The 15,176-nt window shown below is 36.0% G+C and overlaps 1 protein-coding gene across 2 annotated transcripts; it reads left to right on the top strand.

The window, feature by feature from the left end:
• The first annotated feature begins 7,468 nt into the window (after positions 1-7,468).
• Positions 7,469-14,744, top strand: CLEC4E (C-type lectin domain family 4 member E). Of its 2 annotated transcripts, none has more exons than XM_074226091.1 (6): positions 7,469-7,696; positions 8,122-8,214; positions 9,775-9,873; positions 12,030-12,112; positions 13,287-13,402; positions 14,480-14,744. In XM_074226091.1, exons 1-6 carry the CDS (start codon positions 7,660-7,662, stop codon positions 14,646-14,648), a joined length of 597 nt encoding a protein of 198 aa, XP_074082192.1. In that variant the 5' UTR covers positions 7,469-7,659; the 3' UTR covers positions 14,649-14,744. The 2 variants fall into 2 exon arrangements, with proteins under 2 accessions (XP_074082192.1, XP_074082191.1); XM_074226090.1 differs by having other exon boundaries at positions 7,472-7,696; positions 11,961-12,112; positions 14,480-14,740.
• The last annotated feature ends 432 nt before the right edge of the window (positions 14,745-15,176 follow it).

Raw genomic sequence — 15,176 nt, 5'->3', positions numbered from 1 at the left:
AGGTTGAGTGACCATGTCCAGGATTACAAAGCTAGCAAGTGTTTGTGGCTGGATTTGAACTTAAGTTCAAGTCTCATAATGACTCCCAATATTAGGGTCAGACTAATTACAGAGGAGGTATATTTAAGTTCTTCATTCAGGTAGACTCTTTCACAGGTCTCATTCTAATGCTGAGTAAGTCTTCTCTCTTTCTCTCCTCTTCCACCTCACAATATTCCATTTGACTCCATTTGGAAATAGGACCAGGACAAAGACTAGATAATGTTGCTGCCAAAAATCCTTCAGGGAATTGGGAAATTAACTGATTTAGGAGTGAGAATGCATGGAAGCATTATAAGAGACTAAGAGTCTATTTCTCTAGTTAGCAAGATTGTGGGGTTTGGAGGCAGTGTGTACCAGGCTGAAGTCTCTCCCCCTGCCAAGTTGAGGTTTTCTTCTAAATAGAATGTATCTTAGGTACCTAGAGAATTTGATCTCCTTCCTTGAAATTTCATGATCTTATTAATTCCTACTATCTCTAAAGGCAAGATGGAAGTTTAGTCCTCCATATTGTGCCTGTTCCTTCTCTATTTCTGGTTTTTAATTCCACCTTGGTCTAGAAAGATTTTTGTTTGGTCACTGAACTTGTCGTTGGACAGGAGGAAGTAGTATGAATTCCTCTATTGCTTCATCACTGTTACTTCACAAATATTGGCTTGTGTTCCTACCACTCCTGACTTGACGGGGAAACTCCTGTTTTGTGTCCTGCTTGTGTCCATTACCATCTCTGAGACCACAAGCTTCCTCCTTTTCTGGGGCCATGTGGCTTTGCTCTTTGAGGACAACCCCTCTCCTCTATGCATCATAGTTCTCTGGCTCTAGTTTCTGTAACAGTTCTTTCTTTCAAAGGCTGAGTCTGAGAGAATATCTCAGGGTTATGATCTTGAATAAATCTTTCATCCTTAAAAGTTAAAGGGACAAAGAAAAAAAGGAGAGAGAGAGAGAGAGAGAGATAAGCAATGAGCAAAAAACACCAGATCAGTCATGGGTTTCATCTCATCCAATTTTGTTGATACCTCTTCCCATTGACTTGGATGTTTAATAGACATTTGAATTCATGGATTTTACTCCTGACTTCTTTCTTAGATTTTATCTTCTGGAAGTTTTCTTTTTCTTTTTTTGACCTTTTTTATTTATCTATAATATCTTTGGGATATACATAAGCAGTATCACTCTTCCTCCATCCTTTTTCATATAAGACACATTTGAAAAGATTTGAAAAATATCAGCAAATAATTCTTATCACTCTTTGTTAGGTGTTCTCCATCTCTGGCCAGGAATCTATCAATACTATAATTGTAAAATGTAATCCAGAAATTCAAATTCTATTCTCAGATACAACTTTCTCAGTCAACTGTTCATTTCTCAAATTAATTTTTCTTTCTTCTATATCCTTTGCCTTCAATGGACAACAATGTAGAAAACACAACTTTTCTAGTTTCTTGCCTGGTGTTTCATAATTATAAAAGTCATAATTATGCACAATAGTATTTATTGGAAGTGTCATTTTAGCCATATGAATCATCATAGGAAGTGATCATATACTTTCATAAGTCTTGGTAAGTCTTCTGTACATTTTGCATGCATGGTCCAGGAATACAGTAATCAGTATTAGAAGACTCTTAATTAAAATCTGGTCCACAAATAGCTGCCTTAGTACAATCGATAGAGACATTACCAATCAACACTACTATTCTTTTCTTCTTCTGCCCTTCCTGGGTGAGCTCTCTCACTCATGGCTCTACGGTGATTTCTTGGGAGGATAAACAACTCCTCCTTCCTCAGAGTATTCATCATTCTTATCATCAGATATCTGTTTGAGTACTTTAATTGTATAGTTTTCCTTTTCCTTCTTTTTCTTCACTATGTTGCAGTTTTCCATAATTCATCATCTGAATAAGGGTCATCTTTCCTTTTCCACCTAGGCTCTCTTCCCTTTTACCCCTCAGCAAAATCTTCTGCTTAAGAACTTTTCATTCTTCTTAATATCCTGAAATATGAAGAATTGTTCAAGTTCTCTCAGTTTCTCTTCCAGGAGGAACTTAAGCCCACCCCTGGAACATAGATAAGAGTCACTCAGCTGGAGTAGAAACATATTTGATGCAAGTTACTAAAATTTTTAATGTCCATAAATTTTAACCTTCTTTCTTGAAACTACTGTTTTGTGGGTATTATACTTTAATTATAAAAACTTTTGATTTGAAACTTTTTTTTCAGCTAATTTCACTTCTTAATATCACTTCCTAATAACTTGGTACCTTTATTCAAAATCCTTTCTGTTGTCTCAACACCACCACAACAGTTACTCCCAATTCTCTTTAAACTTGTGTGAATCTTCTGCTATACTTCCCACTTATCAATCCACTATAACAATTTCTTTAACTCTAACTGTTCCACATACCTTTTCTTGCTTATCTTGCTTTATATTAACAACTACATTTATTTTTTATCTACTTTGGTTTTTATTTGTAGTCTTTTTTTCTCCTCAATCTACCATAATTCTTTTATGTCTTCCATAATTGTCATTGATCTTGCTTCTTTTATAGCCTAGAAATAGATTTTTAGACTTGTATCTTAAGTCTGGAAATTGTCTTCAAATTTTCCTTAATTTCCCTCAATCATTCCTCTCCAAATCCAATATCTTGATTCATTTCAATAATCCAAACTTCTCCAATTCAAATACATGATTTTCTTTGCCATCTTATTCAGATCAGATTCCTTATTTTTCTCTCCCTCCTTTTCATTCCACTTTCCTCCATAAAAGTCAGAGGTAGAAAATTGAATATTTTTTGTCTAATTCAAATTCCTCCTGTTAAGATTTAAATCTACTTCATCTTCTTCAGTCTTTTAGAATGAAATTGAAATCCCTAGATAATGGGTTTAAATTTTTTTTACTTAGCTTTCTCAGTAGCAACTGGTACTCATAGAAACCTTAATGTACTATCAAAATTAGGGCCTATTTGAAAAGAATGTGCTTTAATAGTAATATGGAAGACCTAAAGAGCAATACTTGGTATAAGGAAATTGTGACAAATTTCTAAGGTTGTAATGATAAAACACTTGGTTAGGAAAGTGGGTAGGTGTGTCTTCTGTTAGAATGTATATTTATTGAGAGTAGGAACTGCCTTTTCTATTTCTTCCCCTCCCCCCCATAGTAGCTGCTTAACAAATACTTTATTCTTTAATTTATTCATTTTTATGTGTAGGTGGTGTGAGAAAGGAATTAAAATACATGAATAACCTATGTACTTCCCTGCTGTCCTTGCACTGGGAAAATGTCTAAAGGAAGGGTTTTAGCACAATATGGTGATTTTCTGTAGAAGAACTACAGAAGATGAATAAGAAGGCATGGAAAAAGGGCTGTGATTTGCACCAACATCGGTAATACATATGACACAAGGAAATTCTGGATTGATTGATCTATCATCCATCCATCTATCTATCTATCTATCTATCTATCTATCTATCTATCTATCTATCTATCTATCTATCTACTCTCCTTAGGTAGACCTGGAAGAAAGTCCCAAGGATGGAGCACCTAGGTAGTCTATACACTTGCTTCTCCCTGATTTGACTACCTGGTAAACCAATTTAACTTTATGTTCTTCTCCTCTTTTGAATTCCTAGCCCCCCTTATCCTAACCTTAGTCATGGATCACTCCCACCATTTACCATTTTTACAACTACTCTTGTGCTGCTGAATGAAGGTGGGAAAAAACCACATAGTCATTCTGACAGAGTCCGCTACAAATTTAAATATTATATCCTCAACTGACCCCTCACTGCTGCCACACAATCCTACTATTTACATCCCTCATCAAGTCATTATCTCACTCTCCACAAGGACTCTTTCATATCTTTTCATTCCTTCTCAAATCTTTCATGACTCTCCCTCCCCTTTCTTTCTCAATTGACAACCTTATTTCATATTTTACAGAAAAAAATGAGATCACTCATTGTGAACGCTTTTTCCTTCTCTTTTTCTAACCTCCTATCACTCTGGTGTTTTTTTTTTTTTTGTTTTGTTTTTGTTGTTACTGTCTCATATCATGAAGCTGCCTTATTCTTTACCAAGGCTAATTCTTCTACTTATTAAAGTGATCACACTATCTTGTCCCTTCCAATTTCTTTCCCTATAAACATGCCCATGTCTCCTTAATCCTGAAAAAAATCTCACTTGATCCTTTCATCTTAGCTAATTATTATTCTATTTCTCTTTGTAGGTAAATTCCTCAAAAAGAACGTATTTAATATGTGCCTCCCTTTTTTTTACTCACTTTCTTCTTTTTTTAAAAAATTAATTTACTCATTTTTCCAACTATATGCAAAAGTAGCCTTCAACACTTTTTGGTAAGACTTTGAGATTCAAATTGTTCTCCCTCTCTCCATTCTCTACCCACTCTTCCTGACAGAGAACATTCTAATATAGTTAATGTCTGACTGTTAAATATATTTCCTTATTAATCAAGTTATGAAAGAAGAATGAGAACAAAAAGAAGGAAAAACCCCAAGAAGGGAAAAAGTCCCATAACCATAAAACAAATTTAAAAATTAAAAATGTAAGCTTTGGTTTCCATTCGGACTCCATAGTTCCTTCTGTGGATGTGGATGGTATTTTCCATCACAAAGTGCTTTAGAATTGACTTTGATGATTGTACTGTTGAGATGAGCAAGTCCATCATAGTTAATCATCACACAATGTGGCTTTTACTGTGTACAGCATCAACTTATGTAAGACTTTCCAGGCTTTTCTTAAGTCCTTCCCTTCATGATTTCTTACAGAGCAATAATAGTCCATCACATTCTTGTACCAGTTTGTTAAGTCATTCTCTAAATGATGGACATCCCCTCAATTTCCAATTCTTTGTAATTACTAAAAGCAGCTATAAATATTTTTGTACATATGACTTTTCTTTTTTTTTTAAGTTTTTGCAAGGCAGTGGGGTTAAGTGGCTTGCCCAAGGTCACACAGCTAGGTAATTATTAAATGTCTGGGGCTGGATTTGAACTCAGGTATTCCTGACTCCAGGGCCAGTGCTCTATCCACTGAGCCACCTAGCCGCCACCATATGACTTTTCTTTACCCTTTTTTTGCACTCTCTTCTTAATCCCTTACAATCTGGCTTCTGACATTATTCCACCAAAACTTCTCTCTCCAAAGTTATGAGGGATCTATTAGTGACCAAATCAAATAGTCTTTTTTTTTTTATCTTCATTTGCCTTGATGTCTCTGCAGTCTTTATAGCTGTTGTTCACCCTCTCCTCCTGGAAAATCAATCCTCTTTAGGTTTCTGAGACACTCTCATCTCCTGGCTCTTTTCCTATGTATTTGAAAATTTCTTCTGTCTCCTTTTCTGGACTGTCCTTCAAATGATACCCTCAGGGTACTGTCCTGAACCCTCTTCTCTTCATCTATATTCCTTCACTTGCGGATCTCATCAGTTCCCATAGAGTTAATTATTGTCTCTATGAAGATGATTCTCAAATCTACCTTTCCTGCATCATTTTTTCTGCAGAATTCTAATCTTCCATTTCAACTTCTTTTTAGACATCTCAAAATGGATGCCCTATAGACATGTTAAATTAAATAGGTCCAAAATAGAACTCATTATGTCTCCTTCTAACTCTTCCCATATTCTGCCTTCTCTGTTACTGTAAAAGGCAGCACTATCTTCCCAGGCCCTCAAATTTGCAACCTAAGAGTAATCCTGGATTCCTCACTATCTCTTACCCTACGGATCCAAGCTATTGCTAAGGCCTATCACCATTTCATCTTTGCAACATCTGTCAAATCAATCTCCTTCTCTCCTCTAACACTGCCACCAATCTGATGCAGGCCCTCATCATCTCATATCTGGATCATTGCAATAGCCAAGTCTCTCACCACTCCCTCCACTTCATTCTCCATTTAGTCACCAAATTCTAATGTTTCCCTATTGCCTTCAGGACCAAATACAAAATGCTCTGTTTGGCATTTCTCAAGCCCCCTCCTTCCTTTCCAGTCTTCTTTTACTTTATTCTTTTACTCTCACTCCTTTGATCTATTGACACTGACTCCCTGACTGTTTCATGAATAAGTCATTTCACCTCTCAGATCTGGACATTTTCTCTGACTGTCCCCCATGCCTGGAAAGAGCTCCCTCTCCCACTCCAAATACTGACCTCCCTGGCTTTCTTTAAGTCCCATCTAAAATCCCACATCATACAAACAACTTTCCCCAAACCCTCTTAATTCCAGTGCCTTCCCTCAGCTAATTATTTTCTATTTATTCTTTATATAATTTGCTTTGTATAAATTTATTTGCATATTGTCTCCTTCATTAAACTGTAAATTCCTCAAGGACAGAGATTATTGATTCTTTTTATATCCTCCATCACCTGGGTGATTAATAGTTAGTGATTAATAAATGTTTATTAGGTTACTATTGAACATGTATAGAATGTTGAACTTGAAGTCAGGAAGACCTGAATTCAAAGCATACCTTAGACACTTATAATCTGTGTTACCCTGAATAAGTCATTTGACTTCTCTTGTTCTTTTTCCTCATATGTATATTGGTGATTATAAGAGGATTGTCATAAAGATCAAAAGAGATCAAATATACACATTAAATATATAAAGCACTATTATCATTTTGATATTTAATAATTTCCTTGAAAAATCAATGGAGTAAAATAAATTTATAGTTAAAATATCACTGACCCATCAAGACCCCAAATAAAAAAAATCATGAGGTTGAAAAACATATTGTAAATGAATTAATAAGTACTTATTAAACAATCATAATATGACTAGGACCATGCTGGGGAGTTGAGTGGTAATGGCACAAAAGAATTAAATGGCAAGATAGAGCCATGCCTCATAAACTTTGGGGGAGGGGATGGACAGGACTAGAATACACAAAACCATTAGGAGAAAATTTAAGAAAGCATATAACAAAGTGGGTTGCCATTGGAATTTAGAAAAGGGAAAAAATTCACATAGGCTGGAGTAGTCTGAGGAGGACCTAGTTCTTGATTTACTTGATTTATTTGGTTTTTGAAAACATATATCAAGTAAGGACTTAGTTCTTGAAAACATATATCAAGTAAATACCATGAAATGAGTACTGGATTTGAAACCTGAGGTCCTAGTGTGTAAATAGACCATGGACAAAAGGCTTCACTTCCCTGAGCCTCAGTTTCCTTGTAAAACAAAGGAATTGAAGTAGATGATTAATATCCTTTTGAGTTCTAAGTCTATGGTATTAATACTCTCATGCAACTATGAAAACAAACTAAGAAGTAAAAGCTTTTTGTGGTCTTCCTGCAGTTCAGCTGACTCTTGTGGATATTTTTAGTGCTATTTCTCCATTTCCATTTTGTTGCCATTTGTTAGAGTGTACAAAATTGTTGAAATACAGGACTGAAGTCTGGATAGGAAGTTGACACCTCTTGACGCCTTACATAAGTGGGGAAATCCTATTGTAAGCTCACATTACCCAAGGGAATTCTAGTATTCTATAATTACTAGGATGAGCAGGCATTTAAAGAATGACTGAGGAGACTGCAAGCCTTGAAAATCATCCCCGCTGAATATCATTCATAAGAAAATACTTAAGTTAGTGAGAGAGAAGAGAAATGGATGTCTCCAAAGATCCTGCAACAGAAAACACAGGTGACATTGCTGATTCTCTCTTTTGGTGTTTAGAATTTTTTCTTCTTGGGGTTGTGAAGGGAGGGAAAAAGGGTGATTGAAAAAAGGTGAGTGAAGAAGGACAATGAAAAGGAAATGCCAAAAAAACCCCAACAGAGTAGCGGTTAAGGCAAGTAGTTAGAAATTGGGGAAGCAGGGGGTATGTGGAAAGCTAATTAAAAGGAAAGCAGTTACAAGAAAGAGAAAATAAAGACAAAGATGGAAGTGAGAAGGGAAAAATAACTCAGAAAGGGAGAGTTTCATGGGATCTAGATCCTACTAAGATTTATGTTCTAAGATTTTGCAAAGTATTAATGAAAATAGACTTTGGAGGAAGAAAAAGACCACTTTGTTCCAAACTACTTATGAGAGGGTGAGCCTTTGTTTGGTACTTTCTGTCTCTACAGAGAGAATAGGACTTCATTCTCCTCTATGTTATTTGGTTGTTGCTGGAGTTGCGATGTTGTTCCTCAGCTCCTGTTTCATCACCAAATGCGTTGGTGAGTTGAACCCTGCCTGTCACATGCATCTGGGGGTTAAGTCTGCTTTTTCTTGTACTTCGTTCTCCTCCCTTTCCTACCCAGGACCTCTGATTATTTTCTCCACATAGCATCTTTTGGGTCATAACAAGTTTGGCTCATTCATTTATGGTAGATATAGCACTATATTCTGAGTGCTATATCCTTTATGACACTTTTTTTCACACTTCTATTTCTTTTTAAAATTAAATTCTATTTTTTCAATAAACAAAAATATTTTCATACCTTTCTCTTTGGGGAAAAAAAGAAAAGAAAAAAACCTTATAACAAATATGCATAGTCAAGCAATGGAAATGCTCACCCTGGCAATGTTCAAAAAAATTTATGTTCTCATTCTACCTCCTGAATCCATCATCTCTCTGATCAGAATGGAGAAGTCTTTTGTGGTTTGCATTGTTATTATTGTATGAATTGTTCTCTGGACCCTTCTCTCACTTCACTGTTGTTCATCAGTTCATACAGATCTTCCCAGGTTTCCTTTGGCTGCTCCTTTTATCATTTTTAAAAATTTTTATTTTTTGCAAGGCAATGGGGTTAAGTGGCTTGACCAAAGCTACACAGCTAGGTAATTATTAAGTGTCTGAGGTCAGATTTGAACTCAGGTACTCCTGACTCCAGGGCCAGTGCTCTATCCACTGCACCACCTAACCGTCCCTTTTATCATTTCTTTTGATACGATATTATTCATCAATACTTATTCACCATAATTTATTTATGTTCTACCTTTTCCCAATTTTGTTCTCTATTCCTAAGAAACTTTGAAATAGACTTTCTGTAATTTATTAAACTGGGATCTTGAAGCTGCATCCTTGGGCTCATCTTGTAATCTCTTCTTAACTTTAGCTTATTTATTGCCTTTCAGTTGAATTCCCAGTCTTAAATTTTGTTTTCATAAATCATGTCTAGAGTTTTGGTAGATACCTTTTGGGAGATTGCTAAACTGATGCCTGGGTCAAGTATTATCTCCTACCTGAGGCCTATACTGACTCTTCCAGTTGTTAATGCTCTCATCTCCTAAAATTACTTTATTCATATTTTATATTTATATATTTATATGTTATATCTCTCCAACAAAATGTAAGCTCCTAGAGGGGAGAGATTTTGATTTTTTTCTTCCCTTTATGGAGAAAAGAACCCTCCCTCCTTTCCTTCCTCCCTCCCTCCCTCCCTCCCTTCCTTCCTTCCTTCCTTCCTTCCTTCCTTCCTTCCTTCCTTCCTTCCTTCTTTCCATCCTTCCCTCCCTCCTTCCTTCTTCCCTTCCTCCTTCTTTCCTTCCTTCTTCCCTGCCTCCTTCTTTCTTTTTGTCCCCCCTCCCTCTTTCTCTCCCTGCCTTTCATTCTTCCTCCCTTCCTTCCTTTTTTAATTTAAAAAAACCCTGGTATAAGATTACATTTTCCTCTTTTGAGGAAGTCATTTTAACAGAATCAAATAATCCAGTGCCCCTTCATGATGAAGGAAAAGTGGAAAGAAGAAAAAATAATTTTGAAAGTGAAAGCCAATGACATTTTTACTTCTTTCTAGTGTCATATCACTTATTCTCTCAGAACTGTGAAGAAGTCAAGAACCAGTCCAATTTTAATAACTTCTTCAAGAATTTCTCCTGTTTTCCTGATCCCGCAGGTATGTCAACCATCCAACAAGAGACCCATTCACACACCCACATTCCTCATAGGCTGACATTTTTTTTTGTTTGTCCTCCCTTCTTGAAGAAGACCATGATATCAGGGAGGTGATACCATAACAAGCACTTAAATTGTTGGGGGGGGGTACAGTGCCAAGTCACTAGCCTCACTTTCTCCCCAGGAGCCACCTGGGTCCAGTGGTCAGATATTTATCAGGACAACTGGAGATGGTCCTGGATGTAAAGCAATCAGGGTTGAGTGACTTGACCAGGGTCACAAGCTAGTTAGTGTCAAGAATCTGAGGCTTGATTTGAACTTCCATCCTTTTGACTCCAAGGCCAGTGCTCTATCTACTGCACCACCTACCTGCCCTGACTTTTAAGAGCATTTGGGAATAAGAAAAACAGGGAAAAATAAGTAAATGGTAGTTAAGTCAGTTCCAGTTCTCCAATAGATCAACAGGATGAACTAATCCAAATGATTGACATGGCATGGAAGATTGATACAAGATCATGGTGACGACTTTTTGGAAGGTAGAATACAAGAAGAGGAGTATAAACAAAGCAATTATAACGACTTTTTTTCAGCTTGGAAATAAAATAAATTTAAGGGATTAGAAAAGATGGGACATTGATTTGCTTTAGTAATAATGATGATGTCATCCTTCATCTCCATTGTCTCTTACTTCTAAAATCAGAAAGTAAATGAAAGAGGAATATGCTTTTTTTAGAAAGATTTTATTTATTTTGAATTTTACAACTTCCCCCCTAATCTTGCTTCCCCCCCACTCCCCACAGAAGGCAGTCTGTTAGTATTTACCTTGTTTCCATGCTATACATCGATCTATAAGAGATGGCAAAATTACATAATAAGATGACTTTTTAAAAAAAATTAAAGGTAATAGTCTTTGTTCTTTGTTCAAACTGAAAAATTCTTTCTCTGGATACAGATGGTATTCTTCATCACAGATATCCCAAATTTGTGCCTGATTGTTGCACTGATGGAATAAGCAAGTCCATTTAGGTTGATCATCACCCCCATGTTGCTGTTAGGATATACGATGTTCTTCTGCTTCTGCTCATCTTGCTCAGCATCAGTTCATGAAAATCCTTCCAGGCTTCCCTGAATGGAATATGATTTTTGAGTGAGGATTTTGGAAACACTTCAGAAATGCACTTTCTGTGATTGCTAAATTCATTCCAATTCTCAATTTTAGGCTAGTCATTTATTTTTCTGCACCTCAGATTGAGGGGGCAGATAGTAGGAATGGAAAACTGCCTCCACACTTTGGCAAAAGTACAGCAGAGGTTACTTTTGTGTTGTTCATGGCAAAATGCAATCATTTCTTCCCATAATAGCATGAACAGGAAGCAAGATTCTGAACTAGGTTTGATTTATCCTCCTTTTACAATTCTCTTCTATCTTCTTCTTTGGACTTCTCTTTTTAAATTTTATCATATTTAATTTGTATCATGGTTATTTATTTACAAGTCTTATTCTCTCTCCTAAATTGTGAGCCTCTTAAGAGCAAAGAGGGGAAGGGCATAAGCATTTATATAATGGCTGCCATGTAACACTTTTGACAAATATTATCTTATTTGATTCTTGCAACAATCATGTAGGGGCTATTATTACCATTCCCATTTTACAGTGGAGGAAACTAGGTGAGTAGAAGTTAAGTGATTTTCTGAGGGTCATACAACTAGGAAGTATAGGAGAGGTCAAATTTGAACTCAGGTCTTCCTTACTCTAGGTCCAGCTCCTTTGTACCATCTAATAGCCTCTATCTGAAGATTATTTGTAGTTACACTACCCTCAGCATATTAAATGCTCTTTATAAATGTTACTGTAAAATGAATTGAATTGAATTACTATGATGTATAACTCAGGTTATAAGATTATGAAGTGATACATAATGGGAAGAACAATGGTATTAATGAAATATATTTAAATGACTAAAATAATGAGAGTAGGAATAGAATTTTGTATTGATGGTTGGTAGAAGAACTTGATTCCTAATGAAAATTTTCTCTTTTTATCCTCTTTTCTGATGGGATGCTCACTATAACTTCAAACTCTCTTTAGAAATTACTTCTACTTTCTGTCCACTGGAGTGGAAAAAATTTCAATCTAGCTGTTACTTCTTCTCTAAAGACACCATGGTTTGGACTGCAAGTTTGAAGAATTGTGAAGAAATGGGGGGCAATCTGGCAGTTATAAACACACAAGAGGAGCAGGTATATTGAGAAACATAATCAATCTTTTACAGGAGTCAATAAGCCCATCGAGTCCATCATTTCTTCTAGTTGCTCATGGTCCAGGCTGAAATATTGTATTAGTTTACATATACATGTTATTTCCCAACCACCTTAACCCACTTCCCCAGAAAAATTTCACATGAGAATGAGGAAAAATTTACTGGACATTGATACCCCTGTGAGGATGATAGTATGATTTTCTTCCTGGTATGCTTTAAGAATAGCATATACTAGGGGGTGGCTAGGTGGCGCAATGGATAAAGCACTGGCCTTGGAGTCAGGAGTACCTGGGTTCAAATCTGACCTCAGACACTTAATAAATTACCTAGCTGTGTGGCCTTGGGCAAGCCACTTAACCCCATTGCCTTGAAAATTCTAAAAAAAAAAATAGCGTATACTATCAGCACAAGTCTGCAATAGGGCTGATTGGATGTCCACATAAATATAGCACAAATGTGCTTCCTCCTTCTTCTCAGAGCATGGAATCCCTGCTTAGTTAAGAAGGGTAGAAAATGGAACAAGTTAAAATTTCCATGACTATCAGGATTGGGAAAACGTTTATGAGTGACTGCTCTACTTCCAGCCTTAACAAGAGAGAGTGAATCAGACTTGGCAAAAAATAAGTATGGTATATGTTTTCCTATCTTTTGGAATATTCAGGGATTAATTATATATAATGTTATATTAATAAAGTACTTTACATATATGGTTTTATTTGGGGGTAGTGGAGATAATATTATTTTCATTTTTTAAGGGAGAAAACTGAGGCTCAGTGAAAGATACTTGTTCATGGAGGAATTTGGACCCACATATTCCTGGGTCCAAGTCTATTCATTTTTTTGTTTGTTTGTTTTTATTTTTGCAAGGGTTAAGTGAATTGCCCAAGGTTACACAGTTAGGTAATTATTAAGTGTCTGAAGTCAAATTTGAACTCAGGTCCTCCTGACTTCACTGTACCACCTAGCTACCCCTCAAGTGCTCTTAATGAGGACATGATCTTTTAAGGTCTTTTCCATCAACTCAGTATATTCATTCATCTTTCCAAGCTTGATTGCCAAAATTTGCATTTTTCCCCATTTTATAGCTACTGTTTTTGCCTGATCATGAGCTAAAAGCAGCAATTTCCAACTTGTTCAATTGTGTTTTCCTCTAGAATTTCCTTTTCCATGCAAAACCCAGTCGAAGAGAATTCTTCATTGGGCTAACAGACCGAGAGGTTGATGGTCAATGGCAATGGGTGGATAATACACCATTCAACAAAACTTTGAGGTGATTTTTCTTCTTAAAGGAACGTGGATTCCCATTATCTCCTCCTACTCCTTTCCATGAGTCATGTATGAAAGTATTCTCAAGGGGCATTGTTTTGCTTCATGAGACCATTCTGGCCATCTTTGGGGGAGCTGGGTAGGATATGTGAGGGAAGAGGAGGGAAGAATGGGAGGAGGAGGAGGGAAGAGAAGTGAGATCCAAGCACTTTTTTGACCCTTTTTCTAGTAGTACCATAAGGAACAGTGATGGAGAGAGACAGAGACAGGGAGACACAAAGAGACAGGGACAGAGTAAAAAGAGAAAAAAAGAGAAGGAGGAGGATGAAGAAGAAAGTGAAGAAGAAAAGAGAAGAAGAAAAAGAAGAAGAATGAAAAGGAGAAGAAGAAGGAGGAGGAGGAGGAAGAGGAAGAGGAGGAGGAGGAGGAGGAGGAGGGGGAAGAGGAAAAAAAGGGAAGAGAAGGAAGAAGAGGAAAAAAGAAGAGGAGGAGGAAGAAGAAATAAGAAACTACCACTGAACCAATGAATGAACAGGCCTTAGAAAGTGGAAGAGTAATCAAAAAGTCTGAAGTATTAAAAATTCTGTGTCCTAGGTTAGCTATAAATAAGAAAAAATAAGGCATTTAAGAGAGAGAGGGTAGATTTCAGTGACTTGGATATAGAAAAAACTGGAAATCTCTTTCTGTGTCTTAATCTTTTATACATATTCAGAAGTCACATGTCAGCTAATCATCTTAAAGCAACCTACAATAAGTAGGATAAGAATTATACCCATTTTATAGTAGGTAAAGAAATGTGGAAATTGAAAGAGATTAAAAGACATATCTAAGGTTATATGTCTGATAACAGAAATAAAGTTAGAATAATCTATGCTTCTGATATCCAAGTAAGCGTTTTCTCCATTATTTCACTCTGCTGCTCCTGGGGTATGTCATTAATTTATAGACAGTGTTTGATCAATGAAATGACCTATACATAAAAAACTGAAGATGGAGAGATTAGTGTCAAAGAAATGAAACCAAAATCTCCCTTTATCCACTCAGGCAGCCAAGGAATTAACATCTTTCATGTCTCTTACAGCTTTTGGGATATAGGGGAACCAAACAACATTGCTACAGTTGAGGACTGTGTAACCATAAGAGACAGTTCGAATGAAAATCGCAACTGGAATGATGTCACATGCTTCTTCAACTATTATCGAATTTGTGAAAAGCCAGTGAGAAGATTTTTGACTGAGAAAAAACAGTAGAGAGAATATATTCTCTTTAAATGTGTAGTAACAAAGAATTAAATATTATTTATAAAATAATAAGGGGTTTATTGTTGTCATTATAATAAATCAATAAATGAATAACTACCAAATGTATTAGTTTTGATTTCTCTCATGATAGAAGCATTGATAGGTATAGTCCATATAAGAAAAGCTCCTCAGGATCCTAAAAATTTTTTATAAGTGTAAAAGGGTCCTGAAATTTTAATAGTTTGAGAACCATTGCTTTATATTTTTAAAATATTATTTGTTCCCTTACTTAAGATGTTTGCAACTCCTATTTATTTATTTTTATTTTTTTATTTTTTAGGGTTTTAAATTTATTTTTATTAAAGATATTATTTGAGTTTTACAATTTCCCCCCAATCTTGCTTCCCTCCCCCCCCCCCCACAGAAAGCACTCTGTCAGTCTTTACTTTGTTTCCATGTTGTACCTTGATCCAAATTGGGTGTGATGAGAGAGAAATCTTATACTTAAAGAGAAGAGAAGTCTAAGAGGTAACAAGA

Source organism: Macrotis lagotis, chromosome 2, assembly GCF_037893015.1.
Source record: "Macrotis lagotis isolate mMagLag1 chromosome 2, bilby.v1.9.chrom.fasta, whole genome shotgun sequence".
Lineage (NCBI taxonomy): Eukaryota > Metazoa > Chordata > Mammalia > Peramelemorphia > Peramelidae > Macrotis > Macrotis lagotis.
The sequence above is the reverse complement of the archived record's forward strand: the minus strand, read 5'-3'. Positions and strand labels throughout refer to the sequence as shown.